General features: G+C 34.1%; 2 protein-coding genes across 2 annotated transcripts; both read left to right on the plus strand.

Annotated features, from left to right (window-relative positions):
- Positions 1–12,292: 12,292 nt before the first annotated feature.
- Positions 12,293–14,215, plus strand: LOC134692608 (uncharacterized). Its single transcript, XM_063553067.1, has one exon. It carries the CDS (start codon positions 12,293–12,295, stop codon positions 14,213–14,215), a length of 1,923 nt encoding a protein of 640 aa, XP_063409137.1.
- A 2,002-nt stretch (positions 14,216–16,217) lies between these two features.
- LOC134692609 (uncharacterized) lies at positions 16,218–19,818 on the plus strand. The gene is made up of 2 exons (XM_063553068.1): positions 16,218–16,631; positions 17,345–19,818. The coding sequence occupies exon 2, from the start codon at positions 17,347–17,349 to the stop codon at positions 19,816–19,818; it is 2,472 nt and encodes an 823-aa protein (XP_063409138.1). The 5' UTR covers positions 16,218–16,631; positions 17,345–17,346.
- Positions 19,819–25,967: the final 6,149 nt, after the last annotated feature.

The following is a 25,967-nucleotide window of genomic DNA, read 5'->3' on the forward strand; positions in this document are numbered from 1 at the left end:
ATATCAAGTGGATACATGTATCAATACTCGGACATACAAATTAGTCACTTGATAAAACATCAGAATAGAAAACATACAAACCAAATGTAGTAGCATTACAATCAACCAAATACAAATCTAAATAAGATAAAGAACACAGTTTGATTTAATACTAAAACTATTTTTCCATCAATAAAAAAAAAATTGTCATTTAAAAAAAAAAAAAAAAAAATTATCGTCGACATCTTCCTAATTGTAGTCTTGATATGTAAGTTATCAGTGTCACAACCTGACACAGTGAAAATTACCCGATTTTGATACATTTCTATGCACGGCTTAAAAACAACTTAAATTAACAATTCAGTGTTAAAAATTGAAGAAAAAAATCTGCGAGGTTCACATCTTCGTTATAAAATCGAACACGCAGTTTTGAAAAGAGCTGTTATTTGGCAGTCCTCGATATTTTCCTTCTGGTTTTGAAACATTAAATGCATTTTCCAAAATATTTACAGTTGTAGAAAAAAAACAGTATGCAATAAACTTTCGGATGAAGGATTACCAAACACAGACTTGTCCCACAAAATTTCTTCCTGTTCAACTGAAATTAGATCTGCTTGTTTAACATTTATACCATACCTATCTGATGTTAATTTTTTCATCTGTGCGTCAAGTATTTGTCTAAACCTCAGAAATCTGTCATCAGACTCGTTCAAAAAGTTAAAATTAGAAACACCTTGTGAACGCATTCCTCTTAGAAGTCCAGTTACAAGAAGATAAAGTGTTTTCGCTGGATATTTCTCTCCATTCTTTTTTCGAACTTCTACTACAAATTTTCTTCGACACGATCTTCACCACAGGACACAGGGTTGTCAACTGAAACCATCGTTTTTTTACCTTGAACTTTGACCTAGGAAGTTGTACATACATCATGCCACGCCCTCTGGTGGTGGTTAATAAACATGTATAAAAAGTATGAAATCATAACGGTTCTCTAGATATGGAGCGGACACACAAAGTTTAAGTGTTACGGACGGACGGACGGACAGACAGACAGACAGACAGACAGACAGACAGACAGATCACAATAAATATTATCCACTTTATATTACTCATGTTTAGTATAGAAGATACATATACAGTCGGAAACCATATAGAACAAAAGAATTAAAGCTCATTGTTAGAGAAGGCGATAAATGTTCACTTTATTGTTTACTATAGTGACCATTTTTTTTAAAGTTAAAAGAAACAAAAAAAATTGCAATTTTCTTCTCAATTACGAGTTGTTTTATTTTAAAACACCATTTGCATAAGTTTTCAATTTATCTAGTACATAGTAAAGCAGAACAATTAGATATCAAGTCGACAATATGGGTATCTTTCAAGTTGGATGACAATAATGCATAACCTCCGATTTTTTTGAAAAAAATTCCACGGACGGAAAACATATCAATCTATTAGTTCAGTAATTTTCGTGTCTGCCCTTCCATTATGTGATTGAAGAAAAAATTCGAAGAAATAGTTAACAATTGTATCGAAAAGAGAAAATCGAGTGCACCTTTTTATGTTAGGGCGTGTTTGAGTTGAGTATTTTGTCTTGATATCGTACAAAGTAAGAACATTTCATACATCGTCTCGCTTCAGATTCTATCATTTTTATATATTAAAGCTACAGGTTGACTTTATAACACAAAAAAATAACAGTACTAAAAGATGAAATATATGGGTCAAGTGAAATACCTATCTAATGAGTCACAAAAATAGAGAAGGTTGTGTTCGAATAGCTGTTTTTTTACTGAACGTACTTGAAGACAGTCTTACAAGTTGGACGATGAAAATGCACATCTTCGAAAAAATTTATTTTTTGTGTGTGTGATTATTAGGGTTTATAGTCTTCATACACTAGAAAAAAATCTAGTCTGCCCTTCCACGAAATATGTAATTAGAATTTTTTTTAAAATGTTTATGAATTTTCGAAAATTCCACCTGACAACCGCGCGATCAGACAATAGTTTTAAGTTGAATCAATACAGAGAAGATCATGAACTGATGCTCATTAGCTCCCCACCTGGGACTAAAACAGGACATTGCCGGTCATATCCCACCGAACAAAAATGAAATACATAATAATAACATCATAAACAATATTAATATGAAGACATGAAATTAACGAGAAATTAAACGACATGGCTCATTAATATCTAAAAGTCGAGTTGAGTGACCGTAAATTTTTATGATAGACCTACCTGGTAGGTTGTTTTAATCTTGGAATAAATATTCTCTCAAAAGGTAAGTTTTTACTGTATTTTAAACAAATAAGTTAAATTGTTGTCGTTAACTGATGAATTATATACTAAAATCAAATTGATGATCCATGTCTTAGGAAAAATGAACAATTTCATTCGAAGTCAACAAAAAGTAATAAGTTAACATAATTGTTATTGGTATATATTTAACCATAATGTCTATCAACTATAAAAAGCGATTGTTCTCTGTAAGATAATTCTCAGTCTATGGAAGGTGCGATACGATAAAAACTTTTCTTATATCAATGAGCGATATTGTCTTATATCAACGAGTTGCATTGTGGGAAATCTCAGACGAATGTTTACATTTTTATGAAGGAACGAAGATTTCTCGGTATAAAGTCATGATTCTTTTCTTAAACCAGGCTGACATTTAACAAGACATACGTCTGCTGTATAATTTCCATGAATTATTTTAAGTTATACCAAGCAAGATGTATTTAAACGAGAAAATTTAATTGTTGAATAAATGAGACCTAAATGCACGATTTATCATTTGTAGATGTACAAATTTAATTAATGTCATGTAGCAAATTATGTGAAATGCAATCGAGATGAATTAGATTGTTGGATAAGCCAAAATCACCTATAAGTCAAAGATACTGCTATATTTTAAAATATCAATGCGATGTTTGTCTTATATCATAGCGATATTTTTTTAATATCAAAAATTTATGAATGCGATACTTTTATAATATAACTGCTATAGTTTTCTAATATAGAATTAATACGATGATACGTCACAATGCATGTCAAAAGAACCGCAAACATAATTCACAAACTTATTTCATGACCGGCTTAATGTTTGAGGATCAATATCACTAAAATTTCGTATCTGTAACAAAATTAACGCTTACACGATCTTATCATTTTTAAAATGTTGCTTGACCCTATTGATATTTGAAAGTGTTAACAACCTGTTCAGTCTATTGTTTTGCAATCACATGGTTTAACCGACAAATTCTATTTGAAGTGATGATGCAATGGCGGAATTTGAATGCGGTTGTAAATAGTCTACCGACCTATTCGATTCTAATAAAGGTCAACTGGCGGATCCGGAGGGGGCGGGGGGGGGGGGGGGGGGGTGTTGAAACCCCCTATTTAGGCCGATCAATGCATTTGAATGGGGATATATGGTTGAACCCCCTATTTAGGCCGATCAATGCATTTGAATGGGGATATATGGTTGAACCCCCTTTATCCTGGGTTTGAATTTGAAACCCACCTTTTAGAAACGGCTGAATCCGCCCTTGAGGTCACACTCCTATAGCCTATCCACATGGGTAATATCGAAATAAAAAAAAATCATTACTTAAAAGAAAAAAAAACCATTCATTCAAACAATCCAATTCAATACAGCAATGCATATTCAAATGGTAAAATAAATATTCCAAACAAATTAAAATGTACAAATGCTGTTGTCCCGATCTTTGAAGAAACCAACTGAGTAGCCTCAGACTATAAATTGAACAACTTCAGATCGAACGAAAATGTAACAATAACGCTATGTAACCGTAGCCTCAGTAATTATTGTTACATTCGTAATTAATCGATTCCTTACCCGACTTTGAATTCCGGCATTTAGTCTCCTATGTAACAATAATATTTTTATTATTGTTACATTTCCATGTAACCGTAGCCAGTGCCTTAGTGTTTTTACATCGCGACAACAGCGAGGACATTCCGCTGTATTGTTGCCAGAGATTTGACCTTAGTTTTTGACTAGTAACCGATAGTATAAATACGCTTACATTTCTTAGTGCAAAATAATAATCCGTATCGCTTGTTATAAATTCGTTTCTGCAATGAATGCTAAAAAAATGTTTAGAAAACAAATAGATAAGATGTAAACGCCAAGCGCGCGTTTTGTCTACAAAAGACTCATCAGTGACGCTCGAATCCAAATGTTTATACATATTTTCTATATTTTAGAAATAATTCAGGGAAGCCATAGATTGTTGGAAATTTACACATGGATTGGGCCGTGATATTCGAATTTTATCCTGTTGATTTCTCCGAAGCTCTTACAAGTGCATTACTTCTTTTTTATTATGCATCCAAATAAGAATAATATAAATTTTTTTTTAATTGCACTTTTTAAAACAATAAAATCGGCAAATGGTCTGCAAATAGGTTCCAATGCATGTAGATTTACGCGGAAAGTATATTGTACATAACAGCAATTATTATGTATACCTCTGAGTCTGCGCTAAGTATAGATCTATCGAGAATTTTGTCACAGTGCTGTTTACAAAGCGACGTCATACTAGAATTATAAATTTAGATCTTTCAGTGCTGTTTATTTGGTATTTTTATTGACGTAATCGTTCTTGTACCATCATAACTGTCGTTACCGTTAAAGCTTAAGAAGTGTACTAGTTTATATTGCACTGTACATAAGATTCAGCACCCAAATGACGTTTTTGGAGGTCTGGAGAGCAGTTATTTATAAAGGAATATTTTAAAGATTTATAGATATAAGAAGATGGTGCATGAGTTCGAATGAGACAACTTTCGACAAAGTATAATGATTTGTTTCAAGTAAACCATTATAGATTAAAGAAGGGCCTTAAACACGGAGCCTTGGCTCACGGCAAGCACCACGCTATATAGGAACAAAAAAAAATACTAGTGTTAAACCATTCAAACAGGAAAACCAACGGTCTAATTTGTATAAAAAAAGGAGATTCAAAAGTACAGGTCAGATTTTGTCGAATCAATCAGAACGAGAACAGTATGATTCATCTTTGTCACAAGTTAGTTTCATTTTTATCAATAAAGAAAGTCTTACATGCATGCATCGCGAGCATATATCAGATATATATTATTTCGGTGCGTTCATTATAAAATTGCTGAAAATTAATGTTATATAGTATGTGAACAATAGTTTGATACTTAGCTATTTGATTACGATATTGTTTATTTAACCACATCGGTACTGGCAATTTTACATTTTGAAAATGGATGATTGAACCTGGTTTTATAGCGCTTAACCTCTCACGTGTATGACAGTCTCATCAAATTCTGTCATATTTACAACGTTGCGTAAATAAAACAGACATAATGGGTAAAATTGTAAAAATATGGGTACAACAGTTAAATATTGATACTAATAAGTGCTAATATTGATATAACAAAAACACCGCTATGATATTTTAAAAGTATCGCATTGATATTTTAAAAGTGTCGCATTGCTTATTTATGTATATAAGAAAAGCACTTCAAATTTTACACGGACATAAACGTTAGCGTTTAGCTAACTTCTGAATGTATATTTAGACTCATTTATTGTTTATATTTGAACAATTAGTTTAAAAGTTAGTATTTACTTAATTTTTCGTTGCCAAAAACAACATTTTCCGCATGAAATGTCTGCATGTTTACAATTGATATTAGACAATATCGCTCATTGATATAAGAAAAGTTTTTATCGATAAGCTTCTTCCATAGACTGATTCTGCACTTTTATAAAAATTAGCCTGTGTATGTTAATAGTAAACAAAGCATTGCCGTACATTAAATTTTCAAAGTCGGTAGGTATATTTTCTTTTCTAAGTTCAAAAAATAAGGTATTCCTTTGCACTGTATAATTTTTACACGAGAGGAAATAATGCTCAGTCTATGGAAGGTGCGATACGATAAAAACTTTTCTTATATCAAGGAGCGATATTGTCTTATATCAACGAGTTGCATTGTGGGAAATCTCAGACGAATGTTTACATTCTTATAAAGGAACGAAGATTTCTCGGTATAAAGTCATGATTCTTTACTTAAAAACAGGCTGACATTTAACAAGGCATACGTCTGCTGTATAATTTCCATGAATTATTTTAAGTTATAAGCAAGGTGTATTTAAACGAGACAATTGAATTGTTGAATAAACGAGACATAAATGCACGATTTATCATTTGTAGATGTACAAATTCAATTGATGTCATGTAGCAAATTATGTGGAATGCAATTGAGATTAATTCAATTGTTGGATATCAAGCCAAAATCGCCTATAAGTCAAAGATACTGCTATATTTTAAAATATCAATGCAATGTTTGTCTTATATCATAGCGATATTTTTTTAATATCAAAAATTTATGAATGCGATACTTTTCTAATATAACTGCTATAGTTTTCTAATATAAAATTAATACGATGACACGTCACAATGCATGTCAAAAGAACCGAAAACATAATTCACAAACTTAGTTCATGACCGACTGATCAATAACACTAAAATTTCGTATCTGTAACAAAATTAACGCTTACACGATCTTATCATTTTAAAAATGTTGCTTGACCCTATTGATATTTGAAAGTGTTAACAACCTGTTCAGTCTATTGTTTTCAATCACATGGTTTAACCGACTAATTCTGTTTGAAGTGATAATGCAATGGTGAAATTTAATGCGGTGGTAAATAGACTACCAACCTATTAGATTCTAATATAGGTCCAGTGGCCGATCAATGCATTTGAATTGGGACATATGGTTGGACCCCACCCCCTTATCCTAGGTTTGGAACCCCCCTTTGAAACGGCTGGATCTGCCCTTGAGGTCACACTGCTATAGCCTATCCACATTGGTAATATAGAAATAGACAATAACTAGATATGTCAAAGCAACACGAATTGTCGCGTCTTAAAATGTTGAAAAATCTGCAATTTCATTAACAAATGTTGACACAAACATGATGGTACTAGTCTCACATGTCAAAAATCAGCTTAAAATCTAGAGGCGTATAGAAAAAGAGTCAGTATAACTGTGATTTTCAATAATTTTCGAAGTTGTTAACCCTTAATTTTGGCCAAAATTAGCGGAGCAAAACAATTTTAAATTTCATCTGCAAATCATCATAGTTAGCTCACATACAAAAAAAATCAGTCCAATATCTGAAAGCATTTAGAAAAAAGACTGTATAACTGAGATTTTCAACAATTTATCATTTTCCAAAGCCCGTAATTTCGGCAAAAATTAGCCATTGAAGCAGAACAAAACTTAAACTTCATCTGTAACTCATCATGGTTCAATCACATAACAAAAATCAGCCCAATATATGAAGGCGTTTAAAACAAACCTCCGTATAATGGTTTGTTACGGAATGACGGAATTTCGAAATTATGGAATTACAGAATGACGGAATTTCGAAATTACGGAATTTCGGATTTTCCGAATTACGGAATTTCGAACAAGGGTAAAGCTATATTGCACCGACAACTTCGTTGCGGACCATACATATCATTACTTAAAAAAAACCCATTCTTTTAAACAGTCCAATTTAATACAGCTTCAAATAACAATAAATATTCAAATGGTAAAATAAATATTCCAAACAAATTAAAATGTACAAATGCTGATGTCCCGAACTTTGAAGATACCAACTGAGTAGCATCAGACTATAAATTGAACAACTTCAGATACAACGAAAATCAAAAATCTTGCCAAACAGAAAGTGTATTTATTATTAACATAGAAAAAATATTGAGAGGGAAAACAGTTCTTGTTTATATCAAAGACTTTCCCCGTTGGTAAATCGATATCGCTATGAACATAATCAGCTCGCCGCCTGGACGCTCTTTTACATCGCGATGACCGTGAGGGCATTCCGTTGCTTTGTTACCACAGAGATTTGACTTGCGTTTTTGACTAGTAATCGATCGTAAAGATAACAATCCGTATCGATTGTTATGAATTCATTTAAGAATTGAATGCTCTTTTTGTAAATTTATTGGAGTGTAAAAGCGTTGACCGAAGTACATTTTGTATGAAGCGCGGAAGCGCTTCATACTAAAAATGTGCGCACGGTCAACGCTTTTACAACCCTATAAAGTTACAAAAAGAAGCATTCAATACTTATAATTACATCTTTTAGCTATGATCATGAAAATACGACTTTTATAAATTTTGTATATTATTCACCTGTGCACTATATTGTGGGACCACGTGCTATCATGAATGAAAAGTTTTATTGAGTGAAGCAATTGCTTACGGAATAACAAGTTATGTGTCGTTAGCCAATCAAAATAAAGTATTATAATGAAACATACATCTAATGTAATTATTTCTTTCATGAATATTAAAAAAAAATGTTTAGAAATCAAATGAATAAGATGTAAATGTCTGTTGACGTTATAGAAATGTGTATATAATTTTTTAAATTTATACATTTAGATCGTTCAGTGCTGTTTATTTGGTATTTTTATTGACGAAATCGTTCTTGTACCATCGTAACTGTCGTTACCTTTTAAGCTATAGAAGTATGTTTGTTCATATTACATTTAACAAAAGATTCAGCACCCAAATAACATTTTGAAGGACAGGAAAGCAGTTATTTATTAGGGGTTTATCTGATATAAGATTTATAGATATAAGAAGATGGTGCATGAGTTCGTATGAGAGAACTTTCCATCAAAGTTATAGTTTGTTTTAAGTAAACCATTATAGATCAAAGTAGGGCCTTAAACACGGATCCTTGACTCTCAGCGAACACCATGCTATATAGGAACCAAAAATTTACTAGTGTTAAACCACTTAAACAGGAAAACCAACAGTCTAATTTGTATAAAAAAAGGAGATTCAAAAATGCACACGTCAATAGTTGTCGAATCAATCTGAACGAGGACAGTATGATTCATCTTTGTCAAAAGTAAGTTTCATTATTTTCAATAAAGAAAGTCTTCCATGCATGCGTTGCGAGCATATCTGATATATATTATTTCGGTACGTTCATTATAAATTTGCTAAATGTTATATATATGTGAACAATGATTTTGATACTTAGCTATTTGATTACGAAATTGTTTATTAAACCCCATCGGTACTGGCATTTTCAAATTTTGAAAAGTATATTTTAAAAGTATCGCATTGATATTTTAAAAGTATCGCATTGCTATTTGAAAAGTATCGCATTGTTTATTTATGTATATAAGTAAAACACAGCACTTCAAATTTTACACGGACATAAACTTTAGCTTCTAACTAACTTCTGAATGTATATTTAGACTCAATTGTTGTTTATATTTGAACTATAAGTTTTAAAGTTAGTATTTTCTTAATTTTCGTTGCCGAAAACAACATTTTCCGCATGGAATGTCTGCATATTTACAATTGATATTAGACAATATCGCTCATTGTTATAAGAAAAGTTTTTATCGATACGCTTCTTCCATAGACTGATGCTGGGCATTTTCGTTTAAATAACCACATTGACACATTGCGTTAGTTTTAATATTTGCGTGATAAAGATCCATGTTCAGGGCACTGCATTTGTTTCTTAATCTTGCGTGTGAAACATTTAAATATCTATCGCCAATATTGAAATATGTAGGGGGTGATTTGTTTTTATAATATTTCTGTATAATTTTTAATTTAAACATATTTAAAGAAAGTTCATTTCTAACACTTAAATCAAGCGAATTCCACAGTTTGATACTAGATGGAATAAATGATTCCTGATAAAGAGACAGTCTGCTAGAGGTTTGGTATATATTTTGACTGCTTCGTAGATTGTAATTGTTTGTTTCTGCAACTGTAGGGGGTATTAAATCTAATAAGTATTCTTGGGCGTCCTCTTTCAGAATTTTGTAAAATAAAGTTAATTTCTTAACTTACCGTCTAATCTTTAATTTTTCCCATCCCGTCTCTATAAATAAAGTGATTGAGTGCTAGCATAGCTTGTTAGACCAGTGACAATACGTGCTGCTTCCACTTGTAATTTTTCTAATCTTTCAGAATTCAACTGTCCGCAATTATCCCAAACTTCAGAAGAATATTCTAGAACAGGCCTTATAAAAGTTGAATATATTTTCTCTAAATATTCCTTTTTTAGTCGGAATTTCAAACGTCTAAGAACATTAAATTGTTTTGGTACCTTTTTTTTTATTAAAGAATCGACATTCTTGATCCACTCGCAATCACTGCTAAAAAATATGCCTAAATGTTTTTGACTAGTAACTGTATCTACCTGAACTCCGCCAAAATTAAAAATCAAGTTATTTTTTGAATTTTTGTTACTAAATAACATGATATTAGTTTTATTTGGATTGAATTTAACTAGCAATCGTTTGCCCAGGAATTACTATTTTGTAGATCGATATTTATCATAGATTGGAGAGTAGTTACCTCTGGAGCATTATGTCCAATAGGTGTATCGTCTGCAAACATTCTACTTAATCCAATCATATCATCTGCAATGTCATTAATAAATATTAGAAATAAAAGAGGACACAGTACCGAATCCTGTGGAACACCAGCTTTAAAATTACCTAATTCTGAAGTCGCATCTTTTAATACATGTACTACCCTCTGAGTTCTATTTGTTAAGTAACTTTCAATCCATAATAACAGATTGCCTTTTATGCTATATCTTTCTAACTTAAGAAGTAGACCCCTTATCCATACTCGATCGAATGCCTTGCTTACATCGGCAAAAGTTAAACTTGTATAGAATTTATTGTCTAAAGCATAAACGATAAAATGTTACATCTCAATTAGTTGATGAAAACACAGGCACTTGTTTCTGTCAATATGGTGTTTACTATCCATACCAGTACAAAAAAACACAAGGTAGCTAACGGGAATTGTTCGTTTCAAGCAACATTTTATTACTTTCCCTTGCCCCTTTCACGAATAAAAGTACACCAATCTTTCGGTAATTGATTTATCTTTACAATGAAACAACTCTCATGTACCTCAATAATACCCCTCAAACAGTATAACTCCCTTAATGAAAAAATATACCATTCAAATGAAAAAATATTGCATTTTAATGAAGAATAATTATACGAATTAAATATCAAATATTGGATTTTTAAAATGAAAAATATCGAATTTTTGCAACCAATACCATGCCATAGCAAACAGGGTTATTTATTTTTGTGATGTTTTTTTCTTTCTTTTTCTCACAACTACCAGCACCATGTCTTTAAAGGATAAGTTGAGATATGTATTACCTGATATTGCTATATAGATCAACAAGTGCTAATGTCTAGTTTGTTAAAAGGTTTGCATAGGTTAGAAACACAGAATCAAAATAAAATGTTCGCTCAATTTGATCTTCAGCTTCTGTTTTTGGGGCTGTAGCTTATAACTGTAGCTTTATTTGGCTTTAAATAAATTTGGCTATTTATTTTAGGTATTTTTGACATACAGCTCTTCAACGGTTTCGGTACTTATACATCTTCGGATTTCAAATGTTTGGCTTTGAGCGTTCCTGATGAAGGTAAATCCAGAAAAGCGCTTCGGACGCAAGAAATTAATAACGTGTTGTTTTCAATATTTTACATCACTGGGTCGATACCTCTGCTTGTGGACTATCAGTCCCCGAGGGTATCATCAGCTCAGTAGTCAGTATTTCGGTACTGACATGATTTAACAAACTTTACTAAAATTTGTCCGTTTATAAATTTATAAATTACTAAGAAACTAAGGTTTCAACTCCCTCAGGCAAAGTTGGCTTTAGATGAATTTGACTATTTATTTTAGGTATGTTTGACATACAGCTCTTCAACGGTTTCGGTACTTATACATCTTCGGATTTCAAATGTTTGGCTTTGAGCGTTCCTGATGAAGGTAAATCCAGAAAAGCACTTCGAACGCAATAAATTAATAACGTTTTGTTTTCAATATCTTATAAACTCATAGTATGCAATATGAATCCTTTCCTGCGTAAGTTAGGGGTGTAAGAATATTGTTGTAGATTTTTCTAATTTGTAGGATATTTGCAATCATTCATAACTCTAAGGTTGATCGCGGAACAGGAACATATTGTTTTACCTTGAGCAGTCATGATCAGTCACTAGTGATTGTAGATTGCTGTATGGGTGGATGTAGGTGGAGCAGTCAGTCACTAGTGATTGTAGATTGCTGTATGGGTGGATGTAGGTGGAACAGTCAGTCACTAGTGATTGTAGATTGCTGTATGGGTGGATGTAGGTGGAGCAGTCAGTCACTAGTGTTGTAGATTGCTGTATGGGTGGATGTAGGTGGAGCAGTCAGTCACTAGTGTTGTAGATTGCTGTATGGGTGGATGTAGGTGGAACAGTCAGTCACTAGTGATTGTAGATTGCTGTATGGGTGGATGTAGGTGGAGCAGTCAGTCACTAGTGATTGTAGATTGCTGTATGGGTGGATGTAGGTGGAGCAGTCAGTCACTAGTGATTGTAGATTGCTGTATGGGTGGATGTAGGTGGAGCAGTCAGTCACTAGTGATTGTAGATTGCTGTATGGGTGGATGTAGGTTGAGCAGTCAGTCACTAGTGATTGTAGATTGCTGTATGGGTGGATGTAGGTGGAGCAGTCAGTCACTAGTGATTGTAGATTGCTGTATGGGTGGATGTAGGTGGAGCAGTCAGTCACTAGTGATTGTAGATTGCTGTATGGGTGGATGTAGGTGGAGCAGTCAGTCACTAGTGATTGTAGATTGCTGTATGGGTGGATGTAGGTGGAGCAGTCAGTCACTAGTGATTGTAGATTGCTGTATGGGTGGATGTAGGTGGAGCAGTCAGTCACTAGTGATTGTAGATTGCTGTATGGGTGGATGTAGGTGGAGCAGTCAGTCACTAGTGATTGTAGATTGCTGTATGGGTGGATGTAGGTGGAGCAGTCAGTCACTAGTGATTGTAGATTGCTGTATGGGTGGATGTAGGTGGAGCAGTCAGTCACTAGTGATTGTAGATTGCTGTATGGGTGGATGTAGGTGGAGCAGTCAGTCACTAGTGATTGTAGATTGCTGTATGGGTGGATGTAGGTGGAGCAGTCAGTCACTAGTGATTGTAGATTGCTGTATTGGTGGATGTTGGTGGAGCAGTCAGTCACTAGTGATTGTAGATTGCTGTATGGGTGGATGTAGGTGGAGCAGTCAGTCACTAGTGATTGTAGATTGCTGTATGGGTGGATGTAGGTGGAGCAGTCAGTCACTAGTGATTGTAGATTGCTGTATGGGTGGATGTAGGTGGAGCAGTCAGTCACTAGTGATTGTAGATTGCTGTATGGGTGGATGTAGGTGGAGCAGTCAGTCACTAGTGATTGTAGATTGCTGTATGGGTGGATGTAGGTGGAGCAGTCAGTCACTAGTGATTGTAGATTGCTGTATTGGTGGATGTTGGTGGAGCAGTCAGTCACTAGTGATTGTAGATTGCTGTATGGGTGGATGTAGGTGGAGCAGTCAGTCACTAGTGATTGTAGATTGCTGTATTGGTGGATGTAGGTGGAGCAGTCAGTCACTAGTGATTGTAGATTGCTGTATGGGTGGATGTAGGTGGAGCAGTCAGTCACTAGTGATTGTAGATTGCTGTATGGGTGGATGTAGGTGGAGCAGTCAGTCACTAGTGATTGTAGATTGCTGTATGGGTGGATGTAGGTGGAGCAGTCAGTCACTAGTGATTGTAGATTGCTGTATGGGTGGATGTAGGTGGAGCAGTCAGTCACTAGTGATTGTAGATTGCTGTATGGGTGGATGTAGGTGGAGCAGTCAGTCACTAGTGATTGTAGATTGCTGTATTGGTGGATGTTGGTGGAGCAGTCAGTCACTAGTGATTGTAGATTGCTGTATGGGTGGATGTAGGTGGAGCAGTCAGTCACTAGTGATTGTAGATTGCTGTATGGGTGGATGTAGGTGGAGCAGTCAGTCACTAGTGATTGTAGATTGCTGTATGGGTGGATGTAGGTGGAGCAGTCAGTCACTAGTGATTGTAGATTGCTGTATGGGTGGATGTAGGTGGAGCAGTCAGTCACTAGTGATTGTAGATTGCTGTATGGGTGGATGTAGGTGGAGCAGTCAGTCACTAGTGATTGTAGATTGCTGTATGGGTGGATGTAGGTGGAGCAGTCAGTCACTAGTGATTGTAGATTGCTGTATGGGTGGATGTAGGTGGAGCAGTCAGTCACTAGTGATTGTAGATTGCTGTATTAGTGGATGTAGGTGGTTTCTACTTAAAACTTAAATTTTTCGCTAATTTTACCTCACATTAGTTTGTAATACCTTCATTGCCCACTTTATAAGAATATTTGCCCCCTTTAGACCTACATTGCCCCCTTTAGAATAATATTTCAATAATTTTACCTACAAAACATATCGAAAAGTATGATAGAGGTAATGAATCGAAAAATTGACAATTTCTCAAGCCGATAATTAAGGGAGACTTCTTCAGGCAAAGAGACCATTGCTGAAATGTTAGAAATAGAAGAAACTGATACATATAAGACACAATCATTGATAGTCAAATGAAATTTAGAAAATAAGACATCGAGTTTATTATCATCGATAGACAATGTGATATGTCGCAATTAAGCACGCTTGTCAGGGCTGAGATTGAAGAGGTATTTTCGTTTTTTTCCTGCATTTGTTACACTCATAGTTTCAAACCCAATTTCAGAGTTTTGAAAACAAAAGAGGATGAATTATACACAAAACAAGTTTTAAATCATATCAAAACACATCATAGTCAAATTGTTATTTTAAATTTCTATTGCTGAAAAAAAATAAAGCATTCTTTGGAACAACGTCAAAATCGCAATTTTATTTGAAACGTCGTATAACGCTGAGTGGCACTAATGCCGTGCGTTACTTCAAAGAAATATTCAAACGAGAAAAACTAAGGCAGCAACTTTTTGATTTTCGAGGGGGGGGGGGGGGGGGTATGTATTTTTTTCTGTGAAACATATTTTTCGCCTTCGGCGAAGAACAATCTATTTTTTTTAGAGACAAACCGATTCAGTTCTTTCAATTTAGCATTACATATCATTACATATAGTGGCAGCTGAGGGTGAAACAAACAATTTTTTTTCTCAGGGTCCAAAACAAATTATTTTTTTCACAAAAACCTGGAAACAAACTTTTTTTCCTGTAAAAAAAGGTAGCCCCCCCCCCCCCCCCATAAAATCAAATGGTTGCTGCCTAACGCCCTGATTTATGTGTCACTCTATCAGTGATCATCAATTAACCCTGGTGTCGGACTTTCAAACTAAGTGATACTGTAGTATATATGTTTATCTATTTTACGTTTGAATAATTTTAACCCGTTACAGTTTTACTTTTTGAAATAAAGTTATGACCCTACCTCAGTTCTAGCAAACGAAAAGCCAACATGCACCCCACGTGACGTATTCTTTTTTACGTTCTGTATATCGTAAGTCTCTGTTAATATAGTCCCACAAGTTACATAGGAATAAGTCTGAGCCTTGAACTTGGGCTTTTAATCGATTCTGAAAAGAAGTGCTCCTTTGAAGGAGATAATTCCGTTTACAGATACAGATATCATAAAGACGTCACAAGGTGTTTTAATATGTGACGTCATAAACAATGGGTAATACAGTGCTTTGACGACACTGAAGAAAAATTTGGACGGTAGGCCTATTCAAAAGTAAAATCACAAAAATACTGAACTCAGAGGAAAATCAATACGGAAAGTCCATAATCACATGGCAAAATCAAATAACAAAACGCATTAAACACGCATTTTCAATAAGAGGGTGCATGTGCTGTCGCCGGTGTGTGTACGAATTCCTGTATGAGTATCAGATTTATTTGCTGTATATTTTTAATCCATGTGGACCAACACTCTTTTAATTAAAAAATGTTATCAGAATTTTTAATTTTTTTTTTTAATTTTCGGTAACGGAATCAACAAATTGAAATGTTCGTTACTGTCGCCAAATCTTAAATAAGGTGTTGATCACTAGAAAGTTGCCTCTTTGTGCATTTCTTTATCCCTTACAGTTACACAGCGTTGAGGAATTGGTGATATCTTTCAGGGAAAAAACTTTCATTCGTCAATCTCCCGAAAACGCATGACAGCATACTCCTTAAGGGTTGTCACAAAAAGCAGGTACATGTTCGTTACGCCAACTTAAATACGTCGAAATTTTTAATATATATATATATACATGATCAAACTTGAGCTGAAACAGGGAATAAAACTTTGTTGATAAAGTTACTCAAATCAAGACAGATATAATTTTCTGTATTGTACAGTTAACAGATTCTGGGAATGTCGGAAGGGAAGATATTAGATGTAAAAACGTAGTTATGACATGTTCGTTACTGCTAAAAACTTCTCTCAGTTAAACCTCAGTATATTCCGATTAGCACTGGGTAATTCTGTATATTATCCTTTCTAGAAAAATAAACCTTTTCGATTCAATAAACTCTATTGGTTTCTTAAATTGAAGGTCTTCAGTATACTTGAAATGTACGTTACTGACAAATTCGTTACCTAGGATACGAAACAGACTCAAAACGTGATAGCTTTACATAAAAGTATGGGATGCTGGATGAGTTGACTGCCGCCATTTATTTAAAACGAAAACAGTTTCATTCATTTATACACTTTTGACAGGAGAAGGATCCACATTTATAAGGTACGTTTACATTTTACATTATTACGCATTTCTTATTATGAAATACACAACTATGAAATATTATATCACCGTGTTTACATAATAACCCAAACAATATGGTCATACATCGTAATTGACATGGATGTCTTAAAATGTGTTAATCAATGACATTGTAGTTGTGACATGTTCGTTATATAAAGTAACGAACTTTTTACTATTTATACACATTGAAATAGTTCTTTAATGTTGTCTTAAAACTATCACTATGTCTATTTATCACTTTTCATTGCATAATTGTATGTCAGTTGAATAAATAAAAGTACATAACAAATTAATAAAAAGTTGAATCCTACAGAAACAGACGTTTTCTAATATTTTTGTATTGAAAATTATCACGTCTATGATAACTTACCTGCTTCAAAAGAATGCATGCAACTTGAATGCAATTTCTTGAAGAAATTACTAATGTGATGACAGTACTACGTTTCCAATCGTCACGTTTAAGTTTGTGCATTCAAAATGTAGGACAATTCCCACATATGTAGTGGTAACGTACATTTCGTCTCTAGTAACGAACATTTCAAAATAATTTTTAGCTTACCTCGTATGAAATTTTGTATTCAAATTTAAATGTTTACTAAATAAATATTTCTAAAGACTTCAACGACTTCCCCGAAAGCTTTTTATGTATATCATTGAACCCGTATCTACATACAATTATCTTTCATTTACAGGAATGGTCAAATCGAGGGCCCAGATTCAGAGAGAATACAGACAGCGCCTGAAAGAAAAAAACAATGAAGCTTATCTTCAAAAGGAAAGAGAGAGACGGAAACAAAATTATGTACCTAGTAGTCAATTATCTCAAAGAAAGAGGAGGCAAAGAAACGAATATAACAGAGATTATCTAAAACATTATAGAGCAAGAAAAAAAGAGGTATTAGAATTAATCCATGCCAATAACCAGCAGATTGAACCCTCCACAAGTGGATATGAAAGTGGAACATCGTCTGTCATTCCTACTGAAAATAGACTGCTGGTCCAAATGAGATTCCAGAAGAAAGCCAATGGTCCGAAAATGAGAATAAGCAAAGAATTAACTAAAATAAAGGCCGAAATGAAAAGTCTACAAGCCAAGCATGAAAATTTAAAGAGGAAGTACAGAACAACTGCTCGCTCTTTGCAACGAGTGAAACGAAAAAAAACTGACAAAAACACAAGTACACCAAGATCCAAAACTGAACAGCAACTCGATGAAATGAACTTATCAGCTGAACAGAGAAGCAGTGTCAGAAAAGAATTACTTTTCGCTAATACAATTTGTAATGAAATTAAATCAGCAGGAGAGGGAACATCGACTCAGGCAAGAATGAGAACTAGGATAGTAAGAAACATTGTCTCGGGTAAAACCATGAAAAAGTACAGGATGATTAAGACACTAGCACAAAGAATAGGACTCAGTAGAAATAAACTAGCAAAAGTAGCAACTAAAGACATCAATATCAAAAGGTTTTATCGAATTCGAGAGATGGGAAAGTATAGATACAATGTAACAAGATTTCTACAGAGGGATGAAAACTCTAGAGTTATGCCAGGAAAGGCAGATTATGTTAAAACAGATGCTAAGAAAGTTCAGAAAAGAATCTTGACAGACTACCTTTCAAACTTGTACCATAAATTTATGATGGAGCATCCCACAGTGAAGCTGTCATTTACCACCTTTACACGACTTCGTCCAAAGAATATTCTTCTGACATCATTTATAAGAAGAGACACATGTTTATGTACCAAACACCAAAACATGTCATTTACATTAAAAGCTGTAAAACGATTAGGAATAGACGTTTCTTTGAATGCAGAAAAAGAAGTTGAAAAACAAGAAAAGATTATACAAGACATGAAAAATACAGAGGCCAGTGATGTGGTATTTAGTCAGTGGAAAAGAGTTAAAGTAGAAGAGAAGGGCAGAACAAAAATGACAATGAAAGTTGTAGACAGCACAGTTGACAAAAGTGGATTTATAGCTCATTTCGAAAAACAGATGAACGAATTCAAAGACCATGTAACAAGAATACAAACACAATATGCACAAATGAAAGAATTGAAGATAAATCTACCAAAAAATCATTGCATTGTACATATGGACTTTGCCGAAAACTATCAGTGCAAATCCGTGGAAGAGATCCAGTCTGCCTATTGGAATCAGACTAGCGTGACAATACATCCCGTTGTAGTTTACTACGAGGTTGACGAGGATGAGCTGCTACACAAAAGTATAGTAGTAATCTCAGATGAGATGGGTCACAATTCAGCAACTGTACTATCCATCATCGACCTAATTATACCAGAGATAAAACAACTTCTTCCAACTGTAGAATGTATCCATTACTGGACGGATAGTCCGACATCTCAATATCGCAATAAAGCAATATTTAATGCTATTGCCAATCACAGTCTCGATTACGGCATAAGGGCCAAGTGGAACTATTGGGAGGCCGGTCATGGGAAAGGCCCATGCGATGGGATTGGAGGTACTAGTAAACGAATGGCAGACGAAGCGGTGCGTACTGGGAAAGTCGCAATACAAGACCCACATGATTTCTTTGCATGGACACAATCACAATCATGTAGCCTAAAGAGCATCAAGTTTATTTTCTTGCCAAAAGACAAATGTGAAAACAAAAGCAAACTTTTATCTGAACAAAAGCTTCGTCCGGTACCAGGTACGATGAAATTACATGCTGTAGCAGAAAAGGGCAATGATGTAGTTGCTGTTCGTAATACAAGTTGTTATTGCGTAACCTGTTTGTCAGATGAATTTACATGTGAAAATTGGCAGCTGGAAACAGTTTTGAAGACCGGAACTCAAGAGGGTGAAACAGCAGAGGTTGCAGATGAAGCCAGGGAAACCTATCCAGAAATGGACTATAGCATTGCAGATTACGTGGCTGCTATCTACTTAAATAAATGGTACATCGGTCAAATAAAAACAATCGATATTGAAGATAACACCATTGAAATCTCTTTTCTAGAAAAGAAGAAAGCAATGTTCCAGTGGCCAAGTAGGTCTGATATCATTTGGGTTGACCGTAAGGACATTTTGTGCAAGATATCAAATCCACAACCCTCCGGGAAATCGAAAAGAATGCTTAAAGTAAACCCCGATGATGCAGCAAAAATTGAGAAACTTTACAGTAATAAAAATTGACTTGAGCAGAAGATTATAAAATTTTGAAATGTTCGTTACTTGCTTCTGTTTATTAAAGTTTACATGTTGTTTCATTGAATTGTCTATAATATACTCTCATTTCTATCAAATTTTAACTTTTAGTAGCTATATTTCATTCTGAAATTGACAAGAAAATGTGTTTCTGTATTGTGTCACTACAGTAACGTACATTTCGTTTTGGTCGAAACACCAGGAAGTCCTTAATTTCAGATATATATCAAGTTTCAATTATAATGCTGCACTTTATCATCGTTTTCCCAACATCTCTCAACACTCTCTCCTTCAGAATACAAAAAAGATTGTATTTAATTTTTTAACCATTTTTAGAAAATGTTCGTTACTTTCATAAGCCTGCGGAAAATATATGGGTTTTACTAAACACTGACTTTTTTTAACTGATTAACTTTCACATTTTGGATACTATGTCAGTTTGCAGGATGTCATATAACTTTGTCATTACAAAATATCCAGATTATTGACATATTCCGGAATTAAACGCAACCTTTTAAATAATTTTGCCAGGAGTTTTACTCTGTAAAAAGATATGCAATTTTGAATTAGTGAGAAAAGAGTGAAAAAGTACAACAGTAGGTAAATGTTGAAACGGGAAAGTCATTTACGGCATATGTTAAGCGATCACACCCATTATTCAAACGAGGATATTCGTAAAATAAAAACACTTGAATATCTATTGGAGTACCTGCAGCGTAACGGACATTTTAAACTAGTTTTAGAACAGTATTTTAGCTTGTAGTTGGCGAATCGTGAAACGAAAACCCTTTGTTATTTGTTCAAATGCTTTTATATCGAGCAAGACAACATATCAATGAAACAAAATCAGCATGAATTGTTGGGTTTGTTTTCCTTCAAATTTTCGATATTGAAATATCGCAAATGCACCCCCTTATTGAAAATGCGTGTAAAAACGATTAGACAAGAACTGTCATATTCCTGACTTGGTACAGGCATTTTCAAAATAGAAAATGGTGGATTAAACCTGGTTCTAGTCGGTAAGACATCTCTTTTTTTTTTTATTACATTTGTTAAAATGCACAGGCAGCGATTTTTTTTCAGGCTAGCGTTTCCACAAAAGTCGTATCTTAGCTACGGTAATTTTAAATTCACTTTATATCATATGTTTAAGTTTTGTATCCTATAAAAAAAAGTCGCCGTCACGTAAAATTGGCACCATGATTTTTGTCAAAATTTTCTAAAATATCGACCGCGTTTACTCGAGATCATGTTTTTCAATTAGCGGGATAAAAATCCAATCCAAATATATACTACTGTCCTACCTTTTATTGTGTTTGCACTGTATAATCCTGACCTTCACATTTTTCAAGATTGTTTTCATTGTAAAACCGCCATCTTGGTTTCTATGAGGATCCCTTACTACATAACATTCGTTACTCTCCAGGTAATATCATTGTCATTGATGATACGATTTCCCGCGCTTTTTACATAGAGATGACGCACAGCTCCGAGAGACACAAGAAAATTGAGAGCACGTGGACTCCACGGCAACACTTCCGGTAATAACAATGTCGGATTCCACCATACAAAATAATCCTGGATTTTGTGAAGGTCAGGATTATACTGTGCAAACACAATAAAAGGTAGGACAGTAGTATATATTTGGATTGGATTTTTATCCCGCTTATTGAAAAACATGATCTCGAGTAAACGCGGTCGATATTTTAGAAAATTTTGACAAAAATCATGGTGCCAATTTTACGTGACGGCGAATATAGTGTTACGTCTTTTTTTATAGATCTTCAGGCTCAAACATCCATTGACATAAAGCTTCTGCTATGTATATTTTTTCATTCTATAACCAGGCGTCAATTTTTTTGAAACCCCCCACCCTACCTTTTCCTTCCTTACTGTGATGAAGGGGAAGGGGAAACAAGAGGCTCCCAAGAGCCTGAATCGCTCACCTTAATTTTTTTGATTAAATCTCTCATCAATGAGGGGGATAGGAGGGGTCCTGGTCCCGAAATCCAGGACTTAAAAAAAAAGAAATCCCGAGGTCCCGAATTTAAATAAAGTAAATCCCGACGTTCCGAAATCAGAAAAAAAGGATTCCCGGATCCCGAAAGGGTTAATCCCGAAATCCCGAGCTTAAAAAACACTCGCTCCCGGAGTCCCGATAAAGGTCCTATACCCCCTCATCAATGATTATTTTGGCTTTTCAATTTATTTAAATGTTCTTTGAATCGTCCTATTTTCTTCAAAAGCAAAAAAAAAATCATTTTCTCCTATGTTCTATTTTAGCAATAGGAGCTATGTTTTTTACATACCAGGAAATAAAATATAAGTTTTATACAAGATACTCTGAAACTCATTTAGCCTAAGTTTGGCTAAAATTGATACAGCAGTTTCAAAGGAGAAGATTTTTTTAAAGTAAGACATGATGAACAAATTGTGAAAAAAAGTCTTTAAAGGGCAATAACTCCTAAAGCGGTCAATTGACAATTTTGGTCAAATTGACTTATTGGTAGATCTTACTTTGCTTAACATTTTTGCTATTAACAGTTTATCTGTATCTATAATAATATTCAAGATAATAACCAAAAACTGCAAAATTTCTTTAAAATCATCAATTCAGGGGCATTATACCTGAAAAACCAGTTACCCAATTCGGCTGAAAATTTCAGGACAGGTAGACCTTGACCTAAAAAATACTTTAACGTCGTCTTATTTGCTCCAAATGCTGAAGTTTTTGAGATATAAGCCAAAAACTGCATTTTACCCTGTGTTCTATTTTTAGCCATGACGGCCATGTTTTTTTAACGAAATAGAAAATAAAACACAAACTTTATTTAATACACCCTACTGATTATTCAGTTGAAGTTTGGTTGAATTTGGTTGAGTAGTTTTAGAAAAGAAGATGTTTTAAAGTTAGCAAATATGATGAACAAATTGTCATTAAAGGACAGTAACCCCTTAAGGGGTCAATTGACAATTTTGGTCATATTAACTTATTTGTAGATCTTACTTTTCTGATCATTTTTGCTGTTTTCAGTTTATCTTTATCTATAATAATATTCAAGATAATGACCAAAAACTGCAAAATTTCCTTAGATTTACCAATTAAGGGGCAGCAACCCAACAATGGGTTGTTTGATTCATCTGAAAATTTCAAGGCTAATAGATATTGACCTAATGTAGTAATGCACTTTTTTACCCCATGTCAGATTTGCTCTTAATGCTTTCGTTTTTGAGATATAAGCCAAAAACTGCATTTGACCCCTATGTTCTATTTTAAGTAACGGCGGCCATGTTTTTTGACGGATCAAAAATCGAAGCACAAACTTTGTGCAAGATAATGTAAGGAACAATCATGCTAAGTTTCATTCAAACCCATTCAGTGGTTTCAGATGAGAAGATGTTTGAAAAATTATTAACGACGACGACGACGACGGACGCCAAGTGATGAGAAAAGCTCACATGGCCTAAAAAAGGGGGGATAGGACCTTTATCGGAACTCCGGGATAGGATATTAATTTAGGCTCGGTACACTGTACATCATAATTATTTGAACTAGGTACACTGACTTCGTTCCGTGGAAATTTTGTCTTACGATTTTTCTATAATTCTATGAGGTGGCTCGGGTGTCTTCCTCCATCTTGGATTTTAAATAAGCAGATATCTTTGGTCTATATATTTGATGAAATGTGCAAATTTTGAGAGTTGTATGTAAATTATGTTAAAGACTTTTGATATAAATATAGAAAATTGTGTGTTTAAACATAACTTTAGTTGTAATTTTGTAAAAACGCCTTGTTTGTGTTTGATTAGATTTTTTCAAACTTTGCCAAATAAGGGGAGATAACTCCGATAAAGTAAATTTTACAATAGAAAGTGTTTACCTATTTTGATATGTAGCAAGAAAACAAGTTCGGTGACCCCATTTTTTCTTTTGCTTATTTGAAAGCATGTTATAAGAGCAATATTCTCACATTTTATCTTTAAGTTCTTATAGTACGTTTTCGTTTTATCACACAACATTTAATTTTCCATGAATAATCTATACAAAATCTGACAATTTTGCGCAACCTGTAGCGTGAAAAAAAGTCCGGTGACCCATACTTTTTAATACAGTTTTTAAAAAAACATGATAAAAGCTTTATCTTGACAAGTTATCAAAAAATTCTGTCAGTTTTAATTAAGACGCCCCAGCCACCTTAAGCATGTTAAGGGGGCTCGCAATATAGGATTTTGCTATAATTTCAGACGACATTTGATATTATGGGGGGGAGGGGGGGGGGGGGGGCTGGAGGATTTGTTTTGGATCGGTTATTTATTTTAATAAGAGGACAGGTAATCTTTTTTCTGCAGTATTGAAGCAAGAATTTTCATTTTCAATAAAGCAAGGGACTGATTTAAAAAATATCTATTTTCACAACTATATTTATGTAGCTGCGGAACCGTAGCTCTTAGGACCTTATGTTATTTTTGACTATTTGTGGACCATATGACCTTAGTCAGAGCTACGGTTCCGCAGCTAATATTTATGATGTCCGAAAACTTGCATACGATTTTAAAATTATTTGTGTACTATAAATAATACATGTATAGTCAAGTCATTATGTACCATTTAATCAGAATTAATCCTTCTCTTCTGAAGAAATGAATCGTCTATATTGCATGCACATGATGCATTTAAACTATGAAAGTTTAGTTGTATCCCCCCCCCCCCCCCCCCTTTTTTTAAAAAGTAGAGCCAAACACGTTCGCCGAGAGGAACGAGGCAAACATTTTTTTTATGGGTTTTGGAGCCACTGAAGTCCTAAGAAGATATAACAAATGATGCAAAATCATGCTATCTGAGTGTTCCACCATTCCCTTTCTGAATCTGAAAATGCACATAGGCGGATTTAGAGGGGGAGGGGCCCAGTCCCCCTCTTTATGGGAAAAATTGGTTGCTTATATAGGAAATCATTGAAGCGTGGGTGGATACCCTCTTAGGTCAGTCAGTGAGTCCCCCCCCCCACTTATGAACATTTCTGGATCCGCCACTGATGCAAGTTCTGTTTTAATAATTTTTTGACAATATTTTGGTCTCAGAGCAAAACGTATAGATTCAGTGTAAGACTTAAGTTTTTGGGGACAACAAAAGTCAACATCAAGAGACCTGATGATAAAGTTAATAACACAATTAATAAATTTCAAATAAACTCATCAGAGATACCAGGACTTAATAATATATATACGCAAGAGTTAGACGCGCGCTTTGTCTACAAAAGACTCATCAGTGACGCTCGAATCCAAAAAAGTTTAAAAAAAAAACAACAAATAAAGTTCAAAGTTGAAGAGCATTGAGATCCAAAATTCCTAAAAGTGTTGCCAAATACAGCTAAGGCAATCTAGATAAAGCAAGGAAGTTTTCAATTTTCACTGCCAAAAAAAAAATGATGTTTACAATGTTACATGTATATTTATTTTTAATATAATTTTATAATTATTTCAATCATTCAATCTGTTTTAATTGAAAGCTAATTACCTGATTTTTACAATCAAATACAAAAAACATGATAACTTTTTCACAAATTGAGTAAATAAACAGCCATACAGGGATTTCTAGTCGGGGAATAACCCCTAGTTTTTTTTTTAATACAAAACTGTTTACAGCACTCTTTACTGAATAGAGGAGACTGTAATTAGGACAGATAACTCTTTAAACTAAAGACACCAATGAGTTAGACGTTACTTAATTTAGTATACCTTTTGTCTCATTTTTATTACGGAACAGGTTTATTGGAAGGTGTGTTTTTATATTAAACAGGTTGCTAGAATGAGAACATCTAAACAAGCCATTCTGCTGATCATTCTTTATCTACACTTATTCAACGAGACAACTGAGTACAGCGATGTGGGTAAGTTTTTGGGTTATAAAAGGAACGTATAGGTGTAATACCACCATTACTTTCCCCCTATTAGTCTTTGTTAAATTTGCACTTTTCAAAAACACGTATCTTGTAATAACTTATCAAATAAAGAAATACTTGCCATGAGTAAAATTTTATCCTGTCAAGCACTATAGAAAACAATTCACATAACATTTCATTGTAACTAAGAAAATAACCATCATTGGAAGGTAACCAATCAAAGTTCTCCCTTATTTT

Source organism: Mytilus trossulus, chromosome 12 (assembly GCF_036588685.1).
Source record: "Mytilus trossulus isolate FHL-02 chromosome 12, PNRI_Mtr1.1.1.hap1, whole genome shotgun sequence".
Lineage (NCBI taxonomy): Eukaryota > Metazoa > Mollusca > Bivalvia > Mytilida > Mytilidae > Mytilus > Mytilus trossulus.